At 34.5% G+C, this 26,790-nt stretch overlaps 1 protein-coding gene across 2 annotated transcripts in view; it reads left to right on the top strand.

Annotated features, from left to right (window-relative positions):
• The window catches only part of LOC109094914 (contactin-associated protein-like 4), a 135,688-nt gene that overhangs the window by 13,472 nt on the left and 95,426 nt on the right, over positions 1–26,790 (top strand). For both annotated transcript variants that reach the window (XM_042733301.1, XM_042733299.1), the window contains exon 2: positions 13,355–13,465. In XM_042733301.1, coding sequence (XP_042589235.1) covers positions 13,355–13,465 — 111 coding nt within the window. The remainder of the gene's footprint in view (positions 1–13,354; positions 13,466–26,790) is intronic.

The raw sequence follows: 26,790 nt of genomic DNA, 5'->3' as shown, positions 1-26,790 counted from the left end.
TGAATTTCATTGCGAGTCTGGCTCCCAGCGGAGCGTCTGACTCATGTTTACTACGCTGCTGATGTCACTCGCTCAGATGAGGACTCGTATATCACTGGCCTTCATGACAGCAGCTCATTAGCAGTTAAAACAAGCAATTACAACATGCATGTCAAGAAAATTTATGTTTAATGTGATTTTCCCTCCGAGGGTGTCCGTCCATTAAGGATCTCAACATTCATCACACAGATCCTCCTGTCAGGGATTATCATTTATAATAAGGGCTTCTCAAGCTTACAGACCCCTGCAAGAATCAAACAGCATGATCTGAGGAGTCGCTGCTCCTTAGTATGCAGATAAAACAGAACGAGATGAAACACATCCCTGGAGGACCAGAACATGAGCGTTATGTTCCACTCGCACTGCAGCTTTTAGAAATGATACATTTAAAAAATATGTGTTCTATTTAGAACCAGCCTGATGTCACTGGAGAACCTTTGATGCTCCACAAAGAACTTCTCATTCTCTCTAGGTTTTTAGAAAAAACAGTCTGGAGCTTTGAAGATCAGACAAACCAAAAAACTGATCTGAAGAACTACATGAAGTACTAAATAATCAAACATCAAGCATCTTTTAATCTACAACGGGAATGCTGGGGCTAGTTGTCACACTCAATTATTTATTTATTTTCCAGTTGCATTTATTTTCTAAAGTAAATTTTTACTCAAACTTTTATTTGAGTTTTTAAACTTTTATTTGCAGTTTAACACATTGACCCCTCTTAGTGGGGCTTGTTGTCATTCAATATAAAGTAAGCAGTTTATTGACACTGAATTGAGCAAATATTTTACTGTAAATATGATGCTGTTTAAATATGCACTATATTTAATTAATGTTATTTAATGGCTTTTCAGCAGAATATAAAATTTTTATTATTAATGTGATGTCTATATATATATATATATATATATATATATATATATATATATATATATATATACACACACACACACACACAATATAGATACAGTATATGCAGTGTATATTAAATAGTAATTAAATTTATTTAAAATTCAATTGTAAAATGTATTCTAAAATGTATTATCATCTATTTAATAGCTTTTCAGCTAAATCTAAACATAAAATGTAATTTTTTTAAAAATTATTTTTAAAATGTATTATAGTCTGTTAAATGGTACAGTCTAAACATCTTAAATCTAAATCAAAATAAAAGCCAATATATCTAATTAAATAATATTAATAGTATTTATTTGAAATAAAATCTTTTAATTAATTTTAAAATGTATAATAGTCAATTTAATGGCGATTTAGCAAGATATAAACATTTTAAAAATATGATGCTATTTAAATAAAAAATATATAATATATCTGATTATATTAATAGTATTTATTTATTTGAAATAACATTTTTTTTATTAATTTCAAAATGTATTATAATCTATTTAATGACTCAGATTGTAGTCTACTAATGATTACAAATGTCATGATTAAAATTATAAGTGTAATTGATTACAAATTTTAGATTCCTTTTAGATTACTTTTTTCCTAACTCGTTTATCACAGATTTACAAAAGATTATTCTGTACTGTATTGATATAAAAATACAAAAATAAAGAAAATGTGTTCCATTCTTAGTTATAAACAACAAAGCACATTAAACATTGTTAAGTCAGAGTTTCACTGACTGGGGTTCATGTAATTATTTTACATTAGATAACATGTAATCAGTTACTACCCAGCACTGATAAGTTGCTCTAATGCAAATGTGACAATTTGCCCTGACCTTTCATCCTAAAAAAAAAAAACAACAACTCATGGTCCAACCTCTCAGTTCAGATTCACATTCATAATACAGTTACTGTTGATAGAGAACACATTGTGTGATTGCACTTTTGACTGAAACCCTATTACTGAGATAAAGACTCTGTCAACTCGCCCCAGTGTCCCCTATATAGTGAAAAAGAAAAGGGTTGATCATCTTTTGTTAATCTGAAGTGTTTCACAGACACACTGAACGACTTTTAAGCATGTATTTCCAGTATCATGTGACTGTCTTCGCAGCATTTTGGTTTAAAAATAGCATAACACAAGCGAGCGGTAGATCCAGAAGAAAATGATTCAACGTCACACGTTTGATCAGGAAGGCTTTCAGAAGTCACACAGTCTCAGGCGTCCGTATGAACACAGAAAACTCATACTACCACCCGAGGATCAGCTCATGATAATCTCAGCTAGTACTGAATTATGAATGCTGCAGCAATATGAATTTCTGTGCAGAGTTTCAGGCCATATCTGACTGGCTTTTGAGTCAGAAACAGTCATATGCAGCAGTGCTGGAACATTTCCACACCTGCTGGACCATTAAACAGGTTAAACCTCCGCTGAGCTGAACACACACTTAGATATATTGAGTTACAAAGCAACTCTCTTTGTTAACTTGTACTGGCAGCGTCAGTTAATATTTATTCATTGCATATTTCATATGTAGTGCACAGCAGAGGGAATTAAAGAGCAGATGGAAAATGTCTCAGTCAATCTTAAGTTTCTCCCCGTAATGATATCAATGAAGTTTTGATGCTATAATATATATATATATATATATATATATATAATATATATCGATATATATATATATATATATAATATATATAAGATATATATTATATATACAATACAAACCCGATTCCAAAAAAGTTGGGACACTGTACAAATTGTGAATAAAAACAGAAAGCAATGATGTGGAAGTTTCAAATTTCAATATTTTATTCAGAATACAACATAAATGACATTTATCATTTTAAGGAAAAAATATGTTGATTTTAAATTTCATGCCATCAACACATCTCAAAAAAGTTGGGACAAGGCCATGTTTACCACTGTGTGGCATCCCTTCTTCTTTTTATAACAGTTTGCAAATATCTGGGGACTGAGGAGACAAGTTGCTCAAGTTTAGGAATAGGAATTTTGTCCCATTCTTGTCTAATACAGGCTTCTAGTTGCTCAACAGTCTTAGGTCTTCTTTGTCGCATCTTCCTCTTTATGATTGCGGCAAATGTTTTTACTATGGGTGAAAGATCTGGACTGCAGGCTGGCCATTTCAGTACCCGGATCCTTCTTCTACGCTGCCATGATGTTGTAATTGATGCAGTATGTGTGGTCTGGCATTTTGTCATGTTGGAAAAAATGCAAGGTCTTCCCTGAAAGAGACAACGTCTGGATGGGAGCATATGTTGTTCTAGAACTTGGATATACCTTTCAGCATTGATGGTGCCTTTCCAGATGTGTAAGCTGTCCATGCCACACGCACTCATGCAACCCCATACCATCAGAGATGCCGGCTTCTGAAACTGAGGCATAATAAACAACTGGGGTTGTCCTTGGTCCTACTTTAGTCCGGATGAACATGGCATCCCAGTTTTTCCAAAAAGAACTTCAAATTTTTGATCGGATCGTTTGATCCAACAGAACAGTTTTTCCACTTTGCTACAGTCCAGTTTAAAGGAGCTTGTGCCCAGAGAAAACGCCTGCGCTTCTGGCTCATGTTTAGATATAGCTTCTTTTTGACCTATAGAGTTTGTAGCCGGCGGCAACGGTGAACTGGCACGGTGGATTGTGTTCACCCGACAATGTTCTGGAAGTATTCCTGAGCCCATGTGTTTGATTCCATTACAGTAGCATTCCTGTATGTGATGCTTTAGTGCCGATCTAAGGGCCTGAAGATCCTACGGGCATCCAGTATGGTTTTTTTTTTCCCAGCCTTGACCCTTACGCACAGAGATTGTTACCAGTTCTATGAATCTTTGGACCCTGATATTATTGCACTGTAGATGATGATGAACTTCAAAACTCTTTGCAATTTTATCTGAGAACACTCCTTTCTGATATTGCTTACCACTATTTTTTGCGCCGTCAGCATTGGCGGGAATTGGTGATTCCTCTGCCCATCTTGACGTTGAGGAGACACTCGGCCACTCTGAGAGGCTCTTGTTATCTACCCAATTCATGTTCCAATCAAATTGGTCCTCACAGGGGGGGGGGCTGTTCCGTATATGTACAGGTAAACTTGTTCCGGCTCTCTATTGCTACCTGTCCCAACTTTTTGGAATGTGTAGCTCTCGTGAAATCCAAAATGGATAGCCAATATTTGGCTGGACATGTTCAAAAATGTCTTACACCTCTTCAACATTTTTGAGTATGTATCTATATTCTATTGTGAATATAAAATATAAGTTTATTAGATTTGTAAATTATCCCAATTCCTTTTTTACCTCCAATTTGTGTACAGTGTCCCAACGTTTTTTGGAAATGCGGTTTGTGATGTGTTATATCACAAAAAGTGTGGAAAACAATGCATTCATATGGACCAGATAATGGTTGAAACATGGAATGCACTTGCTCTCAGCTAGTTGCATTGAATTGTAATGGTATTGTTTTTGTTTTTTTTTTTATTTTATTCAATATTATTTATATTAATTTCAATACAAATTTTAAATTAAATTACTATTAATTTAAACTCAAATTAAAAAAAAAAATTTTGATGTATTTCATTTCATATTTTAATGTAATGGACTGTTAATTTATACTGGAATTAACAAAATCAATTAATATTCATCACATGCATGCATATTGTGCTGCATTTTACTTTTGTTTGTTTTAAATATCAATATGTATTTGTTTGTTCAAATGGATTTGTTGTAGTGGACTATCCACTGCATACTTCAAATGTGCTGTATTATATATTTTTGCATCCAAAATAAAAGTTTTTGTTAAAAAAACTAATAAAATATGTATGTGTACTGTGTATTTTCATTATGTATATATAAATGCACACATGCATGTATATATTGAAGAAAAATTGAATTTAAAATATATTTCTATATAATATAAATTATTTGAATATAAATATGTACATTTAAATACATGCAAATATTTTAAATATGTATATATATATATATATATATACTGTATGTGTGTGTATTTGTATATACCATAATAAATATTAGCACCGAAATGAAAATTTTTGGCCGAAGCCCGAACACTGGGCTGAAGACCTAAATACCTAATACCTAACACGGTTTTTCACATAACACCCCCATTCACATTTTTACCCCAATTATGTCCTATTTCTTCATCACCATTTCAACCAATTAAATAACCAAAAATCCAAAATGCAGGTTTTCCTCGCGCTTTGGACTTTGAACCCTGGCGCCACGAGCTCATGCAGCGCTGTCAGAATACATGCAATCCGTGCATGCACTAGAAAATATAACATTCTGCAGTTTATTTACTAATTGTTTGAGGTAATTTTGCAATTTCAATCATTATACATTAACCCTAACCACCAGCATCAGCCACCTCTTCTTCTCATCGGAGACGTGATGCAGCACTAAACAGTCTCTCGCTGTCGGTGCTTCATGCTTCTTTCTCTGATAGTTTTAAATACTTTCACACTGCTGGCATGTTTGCTGCATTAGTGTGTGCCTCTATTTGTTCCCGTTAGTCATTGTTCAGTACATATTATTCCGCCTTTTCGCTTATTCGGCCAAACACCGAAATATATTTTTTTTGCTATTTTCGGCCAAATTATTTTGGTTGCCGAACATTTTGTGCATCCCTAATAAATATATACAATACACACATATATTATGTAAACAAAAACTTTTATTTTGGACGTGATTAATCATTTGACAGCACTAATACAGTATTTATCCACTGCATACTTCATCTGTGCTGCATTTTATTTTTATTTATTTTTTACAAGGATGTGTTGTTAGTGGACTCTTTGTGAACTTAAACTGGCATTAAACCATATAAACTAGTATTTATCCATTGCATACTTCATATGTACTGCATAGCAAAGGGAATTACAGAGCAGATGGAAAGTTTATCCCAGTAGTGAAATCAAAGCAGTTTTCATGTTAAAAAAAAATGTCACAGAAGCATGAAAACAATGCACTGATACTGACAGAATAATAAAACATGCATTGTCTCATATGCATTTCTTTATGCATGTAATTGATGTTTGTTTCATGCATGTTGCGGCATCCAAGCACATCTCCATATAAAATGCATGACGCTCTTGTCTCGCTGCTGTATTTATGTATTATGCATGGCTAGTCGCCACAGGGATGCATCTTGACGTTCGTGCCCACCTTGTTAGATAACGTTGCTTTGAGTTAATCTGATGGTCGCTGATGATTTCTGATGTCTCTACCCTCATTGTGCTTCGCCCGTGTCTTAGAAGGGAATCTGTCATCATGACATTTTTCCTTAATTGTTTTGCATTGTTAAACAGAGTAATTGTGTGCTGCTGAAGGCTGCATTGTGGCCCGGCTGTCAGGTGTGTTTACCTGAGATAAAGGCTCGGATCAAAGGCAGATGCTCAGCCGCTGACAGTGTGCTGCTCGGGGAGTTTGCTCAGTAATTTCCATGTAAGTTTGAATAAATAATGGGGGAAGATTGGATGTAGCCACTCATCAGATTGTGCGGCATTAGTCAGTGAGTCGCAGAGCTCTCGCAGGTTTGGAAGTATCGCGGAGTTTAACAGGTTGAGTTTTCACAGAAGCGTCAGACAGCTGCAGTGACACACAGTTAATGCTGCTTCAGCTCTTACTGTCCAACTCTTCAGTGAGATCTCCATAATGCTTTGTATCTCTAGAAACCAGCACGTTCTACGTATTTGAGAAGTACCTTGGTGTATCATATAAAAACCATAGTTTTTGACAATGGTAATCAATGTGGTGTGCTCTGAATTTTCATGATTTTAAGATAACCTTTTGATCTAAAGGCTTCTGCTTAAATGCATAATGTATTTATTATATATTTATTTATTTTAAAAGTATTTTTTTTATATACTAATATGTATTTTATGTATTGTTAGTATGTTCCATTATTATGGAAATTATTATTATAGAATTATAATTTGTTTTAATTTTTTATTTGTTTTCATATTTTTTGTTTTATTTGTTTTCCATTATTATTATTATTATTATTATTATTATTATTATTATTTAAATTTATTTTTAAATGTTATTTTATTTTGTTTAAAAAAATACACACACACACACACACATTTAAATAAATATAGTTGTTTTAAATATTATTTTCTATTTTATTGTCTGTTATTTGTCACTTTCATTTGTGTAGTTATTTTTCATTTGTTTAAAATAATTTTAAGTAATTTATAATACTAATACCTATTATAATAATAATGATTATTATTATTAATTATATTTATATTATTTATTTGATTTCTTTTATGTTTGATTTTCCACTTTTATATTTTGAGTTTGTTTTAAAATTGTATAATAATAATAATAATAATAATAATTTAATTCTTATTTTTTATTAAATATTTTATTTTATTTTACTTTTATTTATTTTTTAATATTTATTCATTATTTGTATACATTTTTTTATGAAAAACTGTGAACAAGTGTTACACCACATATATATGAACTCCTTCAGTACAGTTAAAAAAACGTCCCATGTTGCACCGCATGTGCATGACATGAATGTTGAAAATGTAAAAATCTACATTTATTTGCATTTAGACTGCTGCTGATTGAATGAAGTGGCTTGTCAGAATCAATATGAAAAGACAGAGATACAGTCATTGAGGGAAGTCTCTGAAGAGCTTATCACTTTTTTTTACCAATTATTATTTAAACCTATTTGAAAGCGTGCTATTGGCTGAAACCATTTCCAGCCTGTCCAATCAATGCAAAACTTTGAGCTGTACATGGAAACATTGCTAATGATTGTGTAGCACAATGAATGAATTGGCTCGCATGCAGAGAACAAGAGGCCCATGCAAAAACAGATGCGTTTACACATGCACAATCTGCTCATTTTATAAATGCACATTCACAACCTCTGCCTCACATTTTTAATGACAATACAAACATGTCAGCATGACGCATGGCTTGCAACACATATTAATTCCATAATTCAACACATTTCTTATTAAAACCAGATATTAAATGAGGGAAAAAAATGTTTTTATCAATCTGGAATTGATTGAATTGTGAAACATTGTATGAGAATGGTTTATTATTATTATTATTATCATCATCATCAGATTTTTGATATGTAATGTATTTATTTTTAAACGTTTTATTTTTTTTCATTAGACTTTTATATATTTTTGTTTATTGATTTTTATAATTTATTTTTAAATGGTTTTATTGCCTTAAATATCAATGTTTATTTTATGTATTATTATTATTTAATTTTGTTTATTTATTTATTATCTTTGTTACACATTTATTTGTTTTAAATATTAATGTTTTATGTATTATTATTATTATTATTATTATTATTAAGCTTTTGTTTTTATTTTTTATTATATATATTTATTTATCATTTATATTTTAAATTATTTAAAAATATTATTATTACTATTATTATTATTCAAATGTTATTTGACTTTGTTTTATATATTGTTTATTTTATTTTGTTTTATTATTTATTGTGTATTTATTTATTTTTTAAGTGTATTTATGTAGTATTATTTAAGTGTATTTATTTTATCTTTTTAGCATTTATTTGTTTTAAATATGAACATTTTGTGTATTATTATTATTATTGAAAAGTGTCTCTTTTTAATTACCTTCAATCACTTTTTTACTATCTTCAATCACCTACATAAACCCGTATTAGTCGGTTTTGAGTTCCTGTTAAGTTCAGTGTTCATGAATTGATGGTTTCTGTGTTGTTTTTATCTCTAACACTGGAGTTCAACTCTTCTCTGACTGTGTGAAATGGTTTAATAGGCCCTCAGCAGCTGTTGTGAGAGAAATGAGGTGATTGTTGGCTTGTCACTGCGTTTCTGCGTCCTCAGATAAGTCTGAATATGTATAAGTGATATGAAACGAAATAAGTATTATCAAAGCAACAGCACCGTACATTACATATGATGAATTATCATCATTAGCGCTGCTCTCCTGGTATCATCTACAGTTGTTGGTGTTTCTGGAACTGGCAAGCAAATTGTAAAAGCAGAGCGGAGATGAGTGTGGCCTTCGTATCTGTCAGGACATTACGGCTTCCAATCAATCAAAAACACCTCGCCAGCGTCCTGTGCTCATTTCCTTCTCCATTACAAACTCAAAGATCCATTCATTTGAGAAGAGTGTTTCAGTTCAGTTTGTGGACGTTTCATTGCTCAGGTGTTGCTCCTTCAGAGCTCAGGATACTTAAGTTTCATAAGTTTCATTTCAGAAGTTTATTAAGAGAAATAAAACTAAATGGGAAAACTGACATGCAGTGAGTATGTAGATATAAAATTATTGTGGAGAGCAGCTCAGATCATTTGATGAGACATTTGAGTTTATCTTTTAATTTCAGATAGTTTGAGAAACTCTTGAAGCACATGAAGAAAAAACATCTGAGAGGCAATAAAATCTCATTTGTTCTTCATTTAATCTCATTTCTATGAAAGTCTTTGAAAAAAAAACTGTATTTGTGTATAGAAGAAAAGTGATCTATTATTATATTTGTTTCATTCAAATTAGGGCTGTCAAATGATTAATCATGATTAATCACATCCAAAATAAAAGTTTTGTTTACATAATATATGTGTGTATACTGTGTATATTTATTATGTATATATAAATACACACACATGCATGTATATATTTAAGAAGAATATGTTATGTTTATATATTAAATATATTTATATATAATATAAAATATAAGAATATAAATATATAAATGTATATACATGTAAATATTTTTTCTAAATATATATAATTTATGTGTGTTGTATTTATATATACATAATAAATATACCCTGTACACATACATATATTATGTAAACAAAACTTTTATTTTGGATGTGATTAATCGTGATTAATCATTTGACAGCCCTAATTCAAATACATTAAAAATGTATTGTTAAAGTATAAACACTGTTTAAAAAGGTAAATAATATAAAAATATTTTTCTATTATTTACTTTTGAAGGAGTGTTTATATTTTAACAATATATTTTAAATCTATTTTATTGTTGTCTAATTATTATTATTATTAGTAGTAGTATTATTATTTGTTATTTTCCCCTGTTTTTTGCATCAATTTGTACATCATATTATATTAGTTTATTGTATAATATTAATAATATTAATAATTTGTTTTTATGTTTTTCTGCTCACCAAGGGTGATTTGATTTGATAAAAAATGCTGTAAAAATTGTGAAATATTATTCCAGTGTATGTTACATGTTAACATTAAATATTTTACATATAACATTGTTAACATATTGTAAAATGTAATTTATTTCTGTGATCAAATCTGTATTTTCAGCATCATTACTCCAGTCTTCAGTGTCACATGATCTTCAGAAATCATTCTAATTTTCTGATTTGCTGCTTAAGAAACATTTATGATTTACTTAGAAACATGTGACATTGTGGAATCATTTGAGGTTTCTTTCAGCTGTTATGTTGAAGGTAATTGAGGTGAACGTTGCGCTGATGTTGTAATGTTAGGCTGAGCTGCTTTCTGTAGACCTGGTCTGTTTGAAGTCAGCCAGTCGTCCATTACTGTCTCTCCTCACGCTTTGATTTGAGCGTGACCGAACCGAAAGCCTCCATACTGCGCCAGGGTCTTCTCCACAATCAGCAGCCACAGGACGGATAGCAGGGGCCTTTATATTGACAAGCGGCTGAAACTGACTCCCATTCTGTTTTCCTCACTGAAAACAAGGAAAAGAAAAGAGCCAGAAGGACACGATTTAGATTCTGCCAAACTGTCACAGGACCCAGAGCTTTCACCATACAGTGCTCTGATATGAAAATGAGACGCTGTTCCTCTGAAGTATGACTTCAGAATGATGTATTAGAGAGAAGATGATTACAGCAATCGAGTTCAGACGTCTGCTTATAGTTCCTGTGCTTTATACATTGGACTCTCACACTATATAGAGCATCATTTTTGTGTTATTGGTTTTGAATTAATTTATGTATTATATTTTTTTGTGTTTTTTTACGTTTGTATTTATTAAAAAAAAAATAATATTGTAATTCAGTTTTTTTTTGTTTTAAATATTTATGTATTGTATTAATTTACATTTGATTTTGATTTAAGATTTGTAATTTTATATTAGTATTATTTTATGTTGCTTCTACTACTGTTATTCATATCATTGTAATTTAGTTGTAAATGTGTTTATTTTTTGTTTTAAATATTAATATTTATGTACTATTTTATTTTATTAATCTATTGTTTTTATTTGTTTTTTATTGGTTATAAAATTAATAATAATAATAATAATAATAATAATAATAATAATAATATAGTTGCTGAAACTTTATTATTTTTATTATTACTAATAATACTATAGTTGCTGAAACGGTCTCCAATCCTGTTTTCCATACTGATTTCATTTTTATGCTTTTAATGTTAGTGTTTTTTATTTATAATTTTTTTTTACTAATCTCATTTTTTTATTTTTTAGATATATTTTTTTTACATTATTTTATATTATTATTATCAATTTAAATTATTTTTAAATGTTATTTTTATTTTAAATATTAATATTTATTTTAAGTATTATTTATATTTTCATAATATGCTGTTTTTTTATTATTATTCTCATTTATGTAAATTATATTTTTATATCTTTATTTATTTATTTATTTATTTATTTATTTATTTATTTATTTATTTATTATTATTATTATAATTATAGCATCTTAAATAAAATCCAATCCTGTTTTTAAAAAAAAAAAAAATCACAAAATCACAACTGCAAAAACCATCAAAGTGCCCAGAGCTTTCACCATATGACTCTCTGATATGAAAATGAGACGCTGTTTTTCTAAAATAAGTCTTCAGAATGATGTGTTAGAGAGAAGATGATTGCAGCAGTAGAGTTCAGGCTTCTGCTCATAGTTCCTGTGCTTTATACATTGGACTCACACACTATATAGAGCCTCAGAAGCTGATTATACAAACCAGGACAAGGACAATTACGTTCTGACATATATTATTCAATACACACTCTGGGAATAACTATTACCATAAAAGTAATAGGAAGCGTTATTGTACTTCGGTAGGAATGCAAACAAGAGCCGTTTGCAATAAAACTAGAGGAATAATGTACAGAATATTTTACACAACACACTGCTTTCTCTTTAGATAAGTGAAGAAAGATAGCTTTAGCACGCTCTCACACATACATAAATAATAATGCTGTACGAAAACGCTTGGTTTTATTTAAATCAGGTCACCTGACCGTGTGTTTCATATGGAGAAAAATGGGTCAGCTTTGTGAAAAGGGATTTTTCTGTAGGTAAAAGCTTTTTAAACAGTCTTGAATTTCTTATGAAGTTGAATAATAAACGTAAAGCTGGATGGGCTTTAAAAACATCCTCAAGTGCCCCAATTTTAGCGCTGATGTGAGGGTTGATGGGAATGTCAGCAGATGTGAGTCTCGCTGGCACTGAAGTTAACATGACATGTTGACTCTTTACTTTCTAAATACATCCTCCAGATCGTTTTGGACAGATATACATATGTATATATGTGACCCTGAAACACAAAAGCAGTCTTAAGTCTCTGGGGTATATTTGTAGCAATAGCCAAAAATACATTGTATGGGTCAAAATTATCGATTTTTCTTTTATGCCAAAAATCATTAGGATATTAATAAAAGATCATGTTCCATGAAGATATTTTGTAAATTTCCTACCGTAAATATAGTATATATATATATATATATATATATATATATAGTAAATTAATGTAATATTATTAAAATTTAAAATAGCTTTTTTTGCATGAATATGTTGTGAAATGTAATTTATTTCTGTGATGCGTAGCTGAATTTTCAGCATCATTACTCCAGTCTTCAGTGTCAGATGATCTTAAGGAATCATTTTAATATGGTGATTTGCTGACTGGTAGTGTGTGTGTGCGTATATATATATATATATATATATATATATATATATATATATAAATATATATATACAAACACACACACACACACACACACACACAAACAATAAAAAAAAAAGATTTTAATAAAATAAAATATTACATAAATATTCATATTTTAAACTAACAAAAAAATAAACATTTTCAAGAAACATTTCTGATTATTATCAATGTTGAATTCAGTTGTGCTGCTGAATATTTCTGTGGGAAACAGAGATTCATTTTGTTTTTCAGGATTCTTTGATGAATAGAAAGTTCAAAAGAACAGCATTTATTTGAAACAGGAATGTCTTTACTGTCAATTTAGATCAATTTAATATGTTCTCGCTTAAAAGTATTAACTGACCCCAGTGGTTTGAAGAGCATCTCTGTGCGTCAGTATGGTTCTGATGTGTGTTTCTGTGTGTCTGTAGAGAGCTGTGATTCTCCGCTGGTTTCTGCTCTGCCTCAGTCAGCCTTCACGAGTTCATCAGAGCTGTCCAACAGTCACGGGCCGGGCTTCGCCAAACTCAACCGCAGAGACGGTAATCCAACACCTTCAGTCAATATTCACTGCTACGCTTCATCATTTGCACCTTCATGTCACATTTTATGATCAAACTAGATTTTGTTCAACTCCTCCATCAAAGTGAGAGGCAGTTGTTGATGGCTGCCGGGCGATTTTTGAAAAATGTTCACATTTATATTTATATTCATATTTATATCATCTGGAAATCAGTCTTCCAGTCATCCAGTTATCATGTCTGAGGAAAAATGATTTATTGTGCAAATGTTTACCAGGTTAGTGGCATCAAAACCTGGTTGCAAAAGTTTCGTTTGAGGCATTCAGTAGCTTTTGAAGTAGATATTCATGAGCAAATATCTATATTCTGCTGTTTTTGAGTTATATCTGTGAAAGAATTACTTTTAGATGTGCAGGATTCAGATTACAAAATCACAAACCATTTCTACTAATTTCTGTGACATTTTATCTTCAGCCAGACTCAGATTCAGAACAGTTCTGTACTTTGTTTTTATTGACTCTTATGTTCTACGCTGGTCTGTTAATGTGGTATCAATAATTTCATATTTACCCGCTTCTAGTCATCATGGATAATATATCTGATTGATTGGTCGCTTTACATGTCAGTCGGACAATTACGTCCTGCTGGTTCTTGTCTATGTGGGAAGTTCTTAACCAGAATAAACTAAAAAGTCAAGTTTGCATGATTTATTCTGTTATTTTACTGTTTATTACTGTGAAGCTGCTTTGAAAAGATTTTTTATTGTTTAAAGCACTATAGAAATTATCTAAACTGAACTAAAACTGAGACTAAAATGAACTAAAACATCTGTAAAAAAAAAAAAACAAAAAAAAAAAAAAAAACATTTTACAATAAGCATATTACAGTTAATGCTTTTAAAATAACTAAACGTAAAGCATACTGTTTTTAACCAGTTTCATTTTAGATAAATGGTTATAATGGTTTTTGTTAATATTTTAAATTAATGTTTTATTTTAATGTTTTCCCTTTGATTCTAGTTTACATTTTAGTAATTATATAGCCATTTTTATTATTATTAATATATTTTTTTAAAACATGTCTATAGTTTTTATAAATTTTTATTTAGGTTTAGTTTTATTTGTTTTATTTTTGCACTTTATTCTAAATTACATGTTGCCTTGGCGTGTATATATATATATATATATATATTTATATAAGGGGTTGCATGACTACTGATTTCTGCTAGTCGATTTCTTATTTAAAAAATACTGGAGTTACTTGACTACTCGTGGTTCATGCTACTGTAAATGAAAAGACATGAAATAGTTCATTAATTCAAGTCAAGTCAAGTCAAGTCAAGTCAAGTCACTTTATTGTCACATCACCACAGCACATGTGCCTTGGTGAGTGAAATTCTTGGGAGCGTGCACCAGAAATTGCAGAAACAGTTAACATATAACCATACAGACTTCAACAGGTGAAAATATGCAATATGCACATACATATAGTCAGTACACACAGTGTACTATTGGACATACTTACAGTTAGAACTACACATTTTACACAATATGTACATACATACAGTTAGCACTACACATTATACACTATACACAGAATGTACACATTCTAGATTATGTAGACATATATACGCATGAAAATATGCTAAGTGTACGTGGGCTGGATACAGAAATGTTATGGATGTGCATTGGATGGAATCCAGTGGTAGCAGGTAGATTATTGTGTTAAATAGTTCGGTGTTGAACTGTCAAAGTTAAAGTGCAGTGTGTGGCATACCATATTGTGGAGTATGCTGTAGGGTGTATTAGTTCAGACTGTTTCATAAGTCGGATAGCCTGAGGGAAAAAAAAGCTATCCCTCAGTCGGCTAGTGCGGGATCGGATGCTGCGAGAGACGTCTTCCTGAGGGCAGCAGAGAGAGCAGTCTGTGGGAAGGATGGCTGGAGTCACTGATGATCCTCCGGGATTTCCTTATACACCGCCTGGTGTAGATGTCCTGGAGGGAGGGAAGCTCACCTCCAACAATGTGGCTGGCTGTTCGCACGACCCTTTTCAGAGCTTTGCGGTTGCCAGCGGTGCTGTTTTCCAAACCAGGCAGTGATGCAGCCCGTCAGGATGCTCTCCATAGTGCAGGTGTAGAACGATCCTGAGGATGCTGGGGCTCATTCAAAACTTCCTCAGCCGTCTCAGGAAGAAGAGGCGTTGATGTGCCTTCTTCAGCACTGCATCAGTGTGTGTAGACCAGGTGAGATCCTCACTGATGTTAACACCGAGGAACTTGAAGCTGCTTACCCGCTCCACAGGTGTCTTGTCGATGGTGATGGGTGTGTGCTCTCTGCTCTGTCTCCTGAAATCCACCACCAGCTCCTTGGTCTTGTCGATGTTGAGTGAGAGGTGGTTGTCCTGACACCATTTAGTCAGGGTGCTCACCTCCTCTCTGTAGGCCGTCTCATCGCTGTCGGTGATCAGGCCTATCACCGTTGTGTCATCAGCGAATTTGATGATGACGTTGGAGCTGTGTGTGGCTGGACAGTCGTGTGTGTACAGGGAGTACAGGAGCGGGCTGAAGACACAGCCCTGAGGAGCCCCAGTGTTGAGGGTCAGCGGGGATGAAGTGTTGTTGCCCATTCTGACCACCTGACTTCTGCCTGTCAGGAAGTCCAGCACCAACATCCACAGAGATCTGTTTATTCCCAGAGTCTGAAGCTTCGCAACAAGTGTGGCAGGCACTATGGTGTTAAATGCTGAGCTGTAGCCCACAAACAGCATTCTCACATAGGTGTTCTTATTTTCCAGGTGGGAGAGAGCAGTGTGTAGAGTGAAAGCAATAGCATCGTCTGTAGAACGGTTGCTACGATATGCAAATTGTAGCGGATCCAGTGAGGCAGGCAGCACAGAGCAGATGTAGTCTCTGACGAGTCTCTCAAAACACTTACTGAAGATGGGTGTGAGAGCAACAGGCCTCCAGTCATTCAAGCATGTGATTTTATTTTTCTTTGGTATGGGCACAATGGTGGATTTTTTGAAGCACGAGGGAACCACAGAGAGAGAGAGGGAGAGGTTGAAAATGTCTGTAAAAACACCGGCTAGCTGGAATGCGCATGCTCGGACCACACGGCCTGGGATGCCATCAGGACCCGCAGCCTTGTGGATATTCACCCATCGGAAGGATCGGGTTACATCCGCGACAGAGACGGAGAGTGCACTCACCTCTTCTGCAGCAGCTGCGGGAGCGCTCTCTGTGTGGGCGGTGTTGTGAGCCTCGAAAAGAGCATAAAAAAAGTTATTCAGCTCGTCCGGTAGAGAGGCGGCAATGTTCACAGTAGCTGGTTTGTTCCCTTTAAAGTCTGTGATTTTATTGATTCCCTGCCACATGCCTCTTGCATCGCTGGTGTTGAATTGTTCTTCAACTTTGTTTTTGTATTGTCTTTTTGCGGGCTTTGATGGATTTCCTGAGATCGTAACTGGCTTGTTTGCGATCATCAGCGTTTCCGGATTTAAAAGCGGATGTCCGCGCTGACAAGGCTGCTCGAACATCGCTATTAATCCACGGGTTTTTGGTTGGGGTAGATGTGGATTGTTTTTGTCGGCACTACATCTTCTACACACTTCCTGATGAAACACGTAACAGTTTCTGAGTACGCCTCTATGGCGTCATCAGACCCTGCCAGGAACATGTCCCAGTCCACGTGATCAAAACAGTCCTGTAGTATAGCGTCTGATTGGTCCGACCAGCACTGAATTGTCCTGAGGGCGGGTGCTTCCCGTTTCAGTTTCTGCCTATAAGCAGGCAGCAGCAGAATGGAAGAGTGATCCGATTTGCCGAGAGGTGAGCGGGGGAGAGATTTGTAGGCCTCCCGGAAAGGAGAGTAGCAGTGGTCCAGTGCACGATCACCACGCGTGTTGATGGTGATGTGTTGAAAATATTTCGGAGCTATTGTTCTGAAGTTGGCTTTGTTAAAGTCCCCCATAACAATAAACGCTGCATCTGGGTACGCGGTTTCCTGCTCACTTATATTCCCATACAGTTCCTTGAGTGCCTGGTCTGTGTTGGCTTGAGGGGGAATGTAAACAGCGGTGATTATGACCGCTGTGAATTCCCTCGGTAGCCAGAATGGTCGACACAGAAGCATATGAAATTCCAGATCAGGGGAGCAGAAGGATTTAATAGAGTGTAGGTTCCTTTCATCACACCACGAGTTGTTGATAAAGAAACAAACGCCCCCACCTCTGCTTTTTCCCTGTGAGCTCTTTCGTTCTGTCCGAGCGGTGCACGGAGAACCCCGTAGCTCGATGGCTGAGTCTGGAACCACTGCAGACATCCAGGTTTCTGTGAGGCAAATAATGCAGCAGTCCCTTGTTTCTCGTTGGTATGAGATACGTGCCCGCAGTTCGCAAAGTTTGTTGTCCAGTGACTGAACGTTAGCCAGCAAAATGGATGGGAGAGGAGGTCGGAGGGGACGACGTCTGAGTCTGACGAGGACGCCGGCTCTCTTTCCTCTTTTCCGGCGGCGTTTCCTCGGTCGCGCCCGCGCAGCGCAGCCCCAGACAAAGGGCTCTGATGCGGTGTCTGTAAACAAAGCGCCGGCGTTCAAGAACTCAAAGTCCGGTTTGCGTTCCGCGACGTAGGAAACGAATGTTCAGAAGCGTGTGTCTATCGTAGACAGTTATACAAACAACATCCAACACGTAGAAAAACAAAAAAACAAGTAAAACAGACGAAAAGCTGCAAAGTTTACTCGGAGCTCGCAACACGGCCGCCATGCTCGGCGCCATCTTGGGTACAATTCATAGCCTAATGCAACAATTACAAATGTAAATTGTCAAAACTTTATACTTATGACATAACATATTTAAGTTTTCATGTCACAGCCAGTATTTGGATCTGTATTTGTATCTGTAACAGTCACAAAATTATTCGTATCTGCATCCGGATAAAACCGAGTGGAACGTCGTACAGTTTCTTGATAAGACCGTTATGACTGTCTTTTTTTTCATAGTTATCACTGAACAAGTATGCCCTGTTAAACTAAAATAATTATTAATTTCTAAAAATATATTTATCATGCAAGCAGAAAGATGTCATGACAAACATTCGTTTGAACGCGACTGAATTAATTCAATGCACACATTTTCATTACGCAGAACTCTTTGAGCGAGACTTTTTTTGAACTTCACAAAACAAATGTGTGTGTGCCACGCAAACCAGCAAAAGATAAAGATGCAAACATGTAGGCCAGGTAGAAAACGTATCTGTATTTGAGTTGATTATTAGCGTAGTCTTGAGAGAGAACTGGTTTGGTGTTTGAGAGACTGATGCGCAACGCGGCTGTTTGATTGGTGAGCGCGCTGTGCTTTTTACATTTATTCGTTTCATATCGTAGACCAAAGTTTAAATCATTGCCTTTTAAATATATACAAATAATAGAATGTGTATGATGTATTATTTTATAGGTGATATTACTCTTACCAAGCTCTGATTTCTGAGAGATGCACAGAGAGGCAACAGCAATGCGGTGTTTGATTTACGCTCTTTTCATTCATAAAGTTTACATTCATTCACTTCACACTCTATTGCGTGTCTTTAGAGTTCTGTGTATAATATTGCGCTGATCCCCTGACTGTTATCTAGCAAACACCAGACTGTGCCAGCTTCAGCCAAATATTCACGCAGAATTATTCCTTGTCCCTTATTCGTTTTTGAAGCCATTATCATAAAAGTAATAGAAGTCTATGGAAAGTCCAGACAATTCACATAAACAAACATGCGTGTGTTTGTGTGTGTGTGTGTGTGTGTGTGTGTGTGTGTGTGTGTGTGTGTGTGTGTGTGTGTGTGTGTGTGTGTGTGTGTGTGTGTGTGTGTGTGTGTGTGTGTTATTTATGGTTTTAGTTCACTTTAATACCCTGATTCTAATAGTCTACAGTGGCAAAAAGACTTTAAAATATATGACATATTAATAATTAATTGAATTAATTAATTGAAAATGCAACTTGCAATCAGGTCATTCTGGACAAAAACTGTCCATTTGCCCACATAAGACACGTTTGATGACCGTGGGCATCTGGTATCATTTGCAGTAGCTCATCAGCTTCAGTGAGATTCAGCTGTATATCGCATTAGTTGCGCTTGTGTCGTGGCATTCGGTGTATCTGTGAGCGCATCCCTCTTGAGGCTGACAGGTGACCACATTACAGATGAGCTCAAAGAATAGAAAGGCTTAAAGAATCGTTTCAACCTATTACTGCCGCTGCAGCGCAGTATTTAAGTGCAAACATGCTTCCTCCAGGAACGACAACATTAATGACTGGAGTAGGAGGAAATGTAATTGTTGTTCCTCATGGAAAATAGCCTTCAAAGGTGTGATGCACACACACACACACATGCCTGTGAACAAACAAACAAGCACACACAGTGTAGGAGGCTCTGAGAGCAGTGCTTCAAAGACTGCAGCACCCGGTCTGATGTTTCTGCTTAAAAGGCCACAGAGAAAAAAAGCGGAGGTTGTAGTCGCCTCATCCGCTCACCTGCCCGCTGGAGACTGACATCAAACTCTGAATAAAACCAGCACAACACACTGGAGTCTGTGGGTTTGTAATGTCTTGAATCTAAAAGGGATAGTTCACCCAAAAAATACAATTTGCTGTGGCTCCTGATGATATATTGAGGTCTTATGAAGCGAAATGATCGGTCTCTGCAAGAAACTAAACATTATTTACAACGTAATCCAAAGCCTCGGTTTCTTTTCAAAAATGCTAACTGATTCTTTTAAACAGTTCATTTCAGTGAACTGATTCAGTTAACTGATTTACATAATAATGCAATGACATAACGTATATAAAGTTATATTCAAATACCCAATAATGACGAGAAACGTGGATGATTTACATGTCTAAAACATATAAAGTGAATAAACTAGTCTTAATCAACTTAAATGCATCTTGGTTTAAAATAAGGCAGCGGCTATTTGCACTAAGTGTAAATAGCATATTTTCTTAGCAATAGATGCTATTTACGCTAAGTGCGAATAGCTATAGATTCTATTTACACTGTTAAAATGTTACTACTTATTGCAAATAGTGGCAATTATCTGCACCTCAGTATTGTAGTACATTGTAAAACAGTATGCAATATTAACTTATTGAGTGTAAATTGTAATTTTAATTCAAATTATTAAATGGATGCCACCCTATTGGGACAATAAAGTCCTCCCTACACCTATCCTAACCCTACCAGATACTTTATTTTCAACTTTTTGATTATATTCTTCATTTTTATTGAAAATAAATGCTTTTCTGATGTGATTTGAAATTTGAAAAGGGTCAAAAAAGTTCTCAAAAAGGCAGATTTGAACCCAGGTCAATCGCATCAAAGTGAAGACGGCACATGTCTTACCATCTGAGCTACTGGAGCTGACAGACTGTCAAATCACATGTTGGTTGGTGGGGTTAGTTTACATAGCTTCAGCCAACAAAGCGGCTATTTGCACTTAGTGTAAATAGACACTCCGTTAAAATAAATGCCACTTTCTGTACGTGTGCTTTGAGATTAAACTCTTTTTGTCTTCACTGTAAGTTTGTTGATCTGATCCAGACATCAGCCTGAAGGAATCTCAAACTATTTGTTATTAATAAAATTAACACTAAAAATAACAAGTAATTCAAAATATGAATAAAATCTAGTATCCCAATAACATTAGCCATTTTAAAATAACCCTAGTTTTATATTATTGTGATATATATTATTAAACATTTAGTTTGATCAAGTGTAACTGCATTTATGTGCAACATTATAAAGTCTGTGTAAACTCATCTTTTATTCATGTTATCAAGGTACTAGGTAATCCAAGTGATTCGAAATACTTTTCAGGTTTGTGGCAATGAAATTTTGGAAGATACTCCAAGTTCGAGGCATTTAGTAGCAACTAAATGAGCAGAACTCTATATTCTGTTGGATTCTGTGAAATCACTCCATTTGCTGAAACCTGACATGACGTGACGACAATCATAACTGTGTTTCTTATTCACAAATGTTAACAGAATCAGAATTGCTGAATTCCCTACGATTCCCATCCCTGGTTCCCCAGACATCCCATCAGCCATCACTCCATGAGCGGCCTGTCGACTTCATTGTCTAGACACTGGATGTTTGTCTTCTTCTGTTAAGTACTTCAGGCTAAATTAAATGCCAAGATATTTGTGGCTCTATGAGAACCATGTGAGATTTCAGAAAATCAATAGAAATCTTAAAGCAGCACCATATAGGACTCGGACTAAAGGTCAAACCAGGTGGCACGTAAAAGTTGGAAGCATGTGGAAAATAACAAATAGTTTGAGATTCCTCCGGGCTGGTGTCTGGATCAGGTCAACACACACTTACAGCGAAGACAAGAAGAGTTTGAATCTTAAAACTCACATACATAAAGTGGCTTTTATTTTGAACAAAGATGCACTTTTCACAAGTTGAACATTTAATTAATTAGCTTGAAATACATTGTTCATCCAAAAATTTAACTTGTGTCACAATTGACTTATGGTGTTCCAAACATGTTTGAATTTCTTTCTAGTGTGTTTGGTTTGTGAAAAGGCTGTGCCAGTGTTATTTTAGTATCACTGATAAACTGTTATAACAGGGATGTAGTGATGCACCCTGAGCCGGTTGAAAATCAATAAAAATGTGAAGATTCAAGTTGCTTGATATGTTAAATGAATTGTGATACACTTGGGGATGTTTAGTTGAATGTATCTCTGAGGGGAACTGACTGCCTTTAGAAAAGTTTTGATGGTGTTTTCCTCACGTTGCCTCTGTATAATGCATTCAAGGTATTGTTTAAGCGCAGCTGCTTTGTTTACAGTTACATTACATCTGAAAAGTACTTTAGATTGCCAAAGTGATTACTCTGAATTGAATTGTAATTTATTTAATTTAAGCATTAATGTAAACTGTAACAAGCAATTGATATAAACAGTAAATGGTGATTCTTAGACTCTGACACTCTACAGATGCATCCTAAAGCTACAATTCAGCTCATTTCTCAGATGTTTACCAATGAAGAGTTTATTTGCAAAAAGAGATAACTCCATTTTTGTAAATTTTCCTAAATCATGTTGTTTTATAATTTTCTTTTTTTCTTTTTTTTTTGTGCATTCCAAAGTAATAAGCCTATCAATCAAACTGCAGTTGGGTTGTTTTGGTTAAGTAATAATAACTAAAAAAAAAAAAAAAAAAAAAAAAAAAAAAAACCCTTACAAAATTACAAACTGACATAGTTCATTAAAAGTTTTTTTTTTTTAAGCAAAAGCATGTTTCAGAGGTGAACAAAACCTAGTAATTGATTTGTAATTGCTAAGTTAGCGGGACTTGGGGTTCTAATCCGCCCTTCGTATAGTTTCTGTCCTCATCAAAACCAAATGTGTTCATCGGTGATGGGTTGTGTGCATTTTATTTTTTTATTTCACCGAAACGAAACAACTAGCAGAACATCCACGACAGTAAGCAATAGACTAAACACACTAAGCATGATTTTAAAAGCAACACATTTAAGCGTCAGATCGCCACTTTAAACAAACAAACAAAATTAATATTCTGCTAGTCAACTGGAGATGTTTTGTAATAGATATATCTGTACTGCGAGATGTTTCAAAAATATTTAACATCTAATTTGCATGAACGGGAATCTACGATCTGTCCACTTACATGGAAGAAGCAAATAATGCAAGTATCCAATCTGTATCAGTGTAAATGCAGCCACAGACTAAACTCCTTTCAGCTAGCGCGTCTTTTCAAAGTGACTAGCAGCCTTGTCACCTGACCTGAATACTGTGTGCTAATTTGCTAAAATGGAATTATCGGGTTCTGCTCATAAAACAAGGGCACTTGTCATCTTCTGCTGTAAAACATGAACTTGCGATGCCTTGAAAGTGGACTATACCGACTTTTGTGACAAAACGTGTTTAAGGTTCAAAACATGCAATATGTGGAGAATAACGTTTTTTTATTTTCATAGTCCACAAGACAAAATAACATAATTTTGCATACCCTGGAATCTTAACTGTCTGTTGTTGCCTGCATGATCCACAGCTGTTTTTATGTTTTGTGATGGTTGTTCATGAGTCCCTTGTATGTCCTGAGCAGTTCTTGTATGGCCTGCTGTTCTTCAGAAAAATCCTCCAGCTCCTGCACATTCTCAGGTTTTTCAGCATCTTCTGCATATCTGAACCCTTTCCAGCAATGACTATAATTTTGAGATCCATCTTTCATACTGAGGACAATTGAGGGACTTATACACAGCTATTATAAAGGGTGGAAACATTTGCTGTTACTCAAGAAGTAAACCCAATGCATTAGGAGCAGGGGGTGAAAACTTTTGAACTTTTGAAGATTGTCTGCATTTTTCATTCAAGAAATATTGTGGAAAACCAGTTTTGTTAAAACCCCTTAGCCGTCAAAGATCGCAGACGGCCCCAGATTATTATTGTTTCACTTTCACAGCACGTTAAACATCACTCTCTTACTTGATCTGGAGAAACTGTGCATCAGATGAAAGTTTAAAGACTCTAGCTTCGATATTTGACCACTGTTTTGATAAAACATTGTTGCAGTGACAGTTATTTATTAATTTATGTCAGGAGTGCAAAATAATAAATCCGTATTATGCCAAATTTTGAATAGAAATTCACCACTCATTCATATTCAGTCACGTCAGCAGTGGTTTATTTTGTGTTCACATAGACTCACTGAACAGCGTCAAAAAGGGTTTATAGACCAAAGATGCATATCTACGGAGATATATTGATATATTTACTGATGTTTACTTCATATTTCTTCAGACAGAATAATCATTTCTATTCATTTTCCACTGATTTACGCGATCTGATGATAAATAGCCTCTCCCAGCGCTGTATGTGTGTGTGCCGAGCTTCGTGCACGCGCTGTGTCTCACACAGACTCTGATTCGTCCTTCGCCTTGTCAATCTTAGAGTCCCATAACAAGACAACGTCACATCGTGTCACATGCTTCATGTACACTTCCGCATTGATATCTGACCACAACAACACAGATACACCTCTGTACCCACGACATATCCAAACAATAAACACGCGATTACGATAGTAAAGCTTGGTATGCGATTTTCTTGAGATTTGGGGCATTTTTATAGAAAATATTGAAAATGTACATCTGAAATGCTAACCTTGTGCAGCGATGTAAAAGGCTATAAATAGCATATTTTTACAACAGTAAACGACCAAATTCCACTTGTGCTCGCAAAAGGAAGTTATTACAAACACTCGATCGGGGTTTAAAGTGAGTTTTGAGTAAAAGTGTACTAATAATTTCATAAATAGTCTGATATAGTTTGATGCTAACGTTAGCTCTAATGCTGCTAGATAACAGGTGCGGTTCTTCTTCATAATGCATTTTTTCATAATAATTCACGTAAGGTCGTAAGAAAATGTTTTGTTGTATTTTTAAAGTAAGGCTTTTAATAAAAGTGGGGCAAATGAATACTGGAACTGAAGATTTGTGTCTTTGTAGACCTTAAAATACCACAACAAAGGCTAATAAAGGCGGAATAAAAACAAAAGAATAATGATAAAAGAATAATGCGGATAATGTCTCATACCTGGCGGAGGTGTGAAAGGCTCGTTTCGTGAGAACAATAGAATCATGAATGGAGGATCATTCAGAGCCAAATAAACATGAGAAAGCATAAATGAGAGCTTTACATGTGAGTTTACAGAAGATGACAGGGGTCATAAATCAATCCGATTAGCCTTCTATAAAAACACACGACATGGCCTTAGAAAATATTTCATAAAATTCACAGTTTTACAGATTCGATTATGAAATTTTTTATGAAGTCTTGGAAGACTTGTGGCCTTAGCTACACTGTGTTTTCAAACTCATTTCCTACATCAACAATTTTTTAAATACATTTAAAACATATGTTTTTAATATTTTTATTTTTGTTTTTTACGTTTGAGTTTATATATCTTTATTATCATAACAGTCTGAGTAATTCTGATTCCTGAACAGTAAACTTTGAAGTGTCAGCTTTGTGAACATATGTTGATTATGTATCTAATCAGAAAGAATCATGAGCAGAAACCTTTTTATTTTGGGTATGTCATTTCTGTCTCTATGCTGAAAATGGGGGGTAACTGGTAAGGGGTTTTAAACATAATATGCAGAGGAAAATTAAGTCCACTGCAGACCCTTTGCATTTAATACCTTATTAGTATTCCAAAGCTTTCTAAATTATTTAGATTAAATTACAAAACTTGTGTAATCTAACAAAATACAGTACAAATTACTTTTTAAAGTGTGTCTTTTGTAATCTGTAGTTAAATGCATTTTAAAAGTAACCTTCCCAACCCTGCAAGTGTGTGAGTACTTGAATAAAGGGTCCAAATTAACATTTGTATGGTTTCTTAATGGGTATGTTTACATGGACATCAGTAATCTAATTATTTATCTTATTCTGAATAAAACAATATTATGATTAAGGTGTTTGCATGAGTTGCTTTTAGAATATTCCTTTCATGTTCCCCTTTTACATGTTATAGTACATAGAATAATTAATGGCACAAGCTGTGTACGTCTATACTGCACTTCGATAATGCAACTAAAATAAGAATACTCCACATGTCTTTACTTTGAGTTTACTTTAGCCGAAATAAGGTCATCAAAAATCTGTTTACATGGTAGATTCTTAATCAGAGCATTGTCTTAATCGTGTTAAAAATCAGAATATTGTTGTACATGCAAACGTACTGAAAGTTTATGTAAAAAGGTCATTTTGATTCATTTTTTTCAGAAAGTGGTTCAGTAAACGAGTCAGATTAATTCTAAATGATTCATATGTGATCACTGGCTCTTATCATGTCATATACAGACACCATTTTCAGGCTTTCCAGTTAATCAGTCTCTTGATAGCTTCTAAACATTGTAAGCCCTCGACGGCTGCATTCGAGTCCAAACAACATTATTAGAGCAAAAATGAATTTGTGAGACATCCAATTTTGGTGTTTTTCCCATTTGAATGCCTCCAATCACAGGCCAGATTACATGCTGTATTTCATTGCACAAACCTGCCGGGATATCGGAGCAAAGCTCTTTGAATCATGGGATAAATAAGCGAAGCATTCTCATTTATACGGCAGCTTTTGCTAATTCCCTGACCGCCGCCGGCTCTCGCTGTGAAGAGCGCTGGGTTTCTCTGAAACTTTCCTTTGTGTCAGTATCATTACGGCTGTCGTTTAAATCGTCCGCTGTTAGTCTATCAGCAGGTGTAATAGTTCCTTGCCTTGTCGCAGATAAATACATAGATATGAATACTGCACACAGG

This window comes from Cyprinus carpio, chromosome B10, assembly GCF_018340385.1.
Source record: "Cyprinus carpio isolate SPL01 chromosome B10, ASM1834038v1, whole genome shotgun sequence".
NCBI classification, from domain to species: domain Eukaryota; kingdom Metazoa; phylum Chordata; class Actinopteri; order Cypriniformes; family Cyprinidae; genus Cyprinus; species Cyprinus carpio.
Note: the sequence above shows the minus strand (reverse complement) of the source record. Positions and strands in the feature narration are given on the sequence as shown.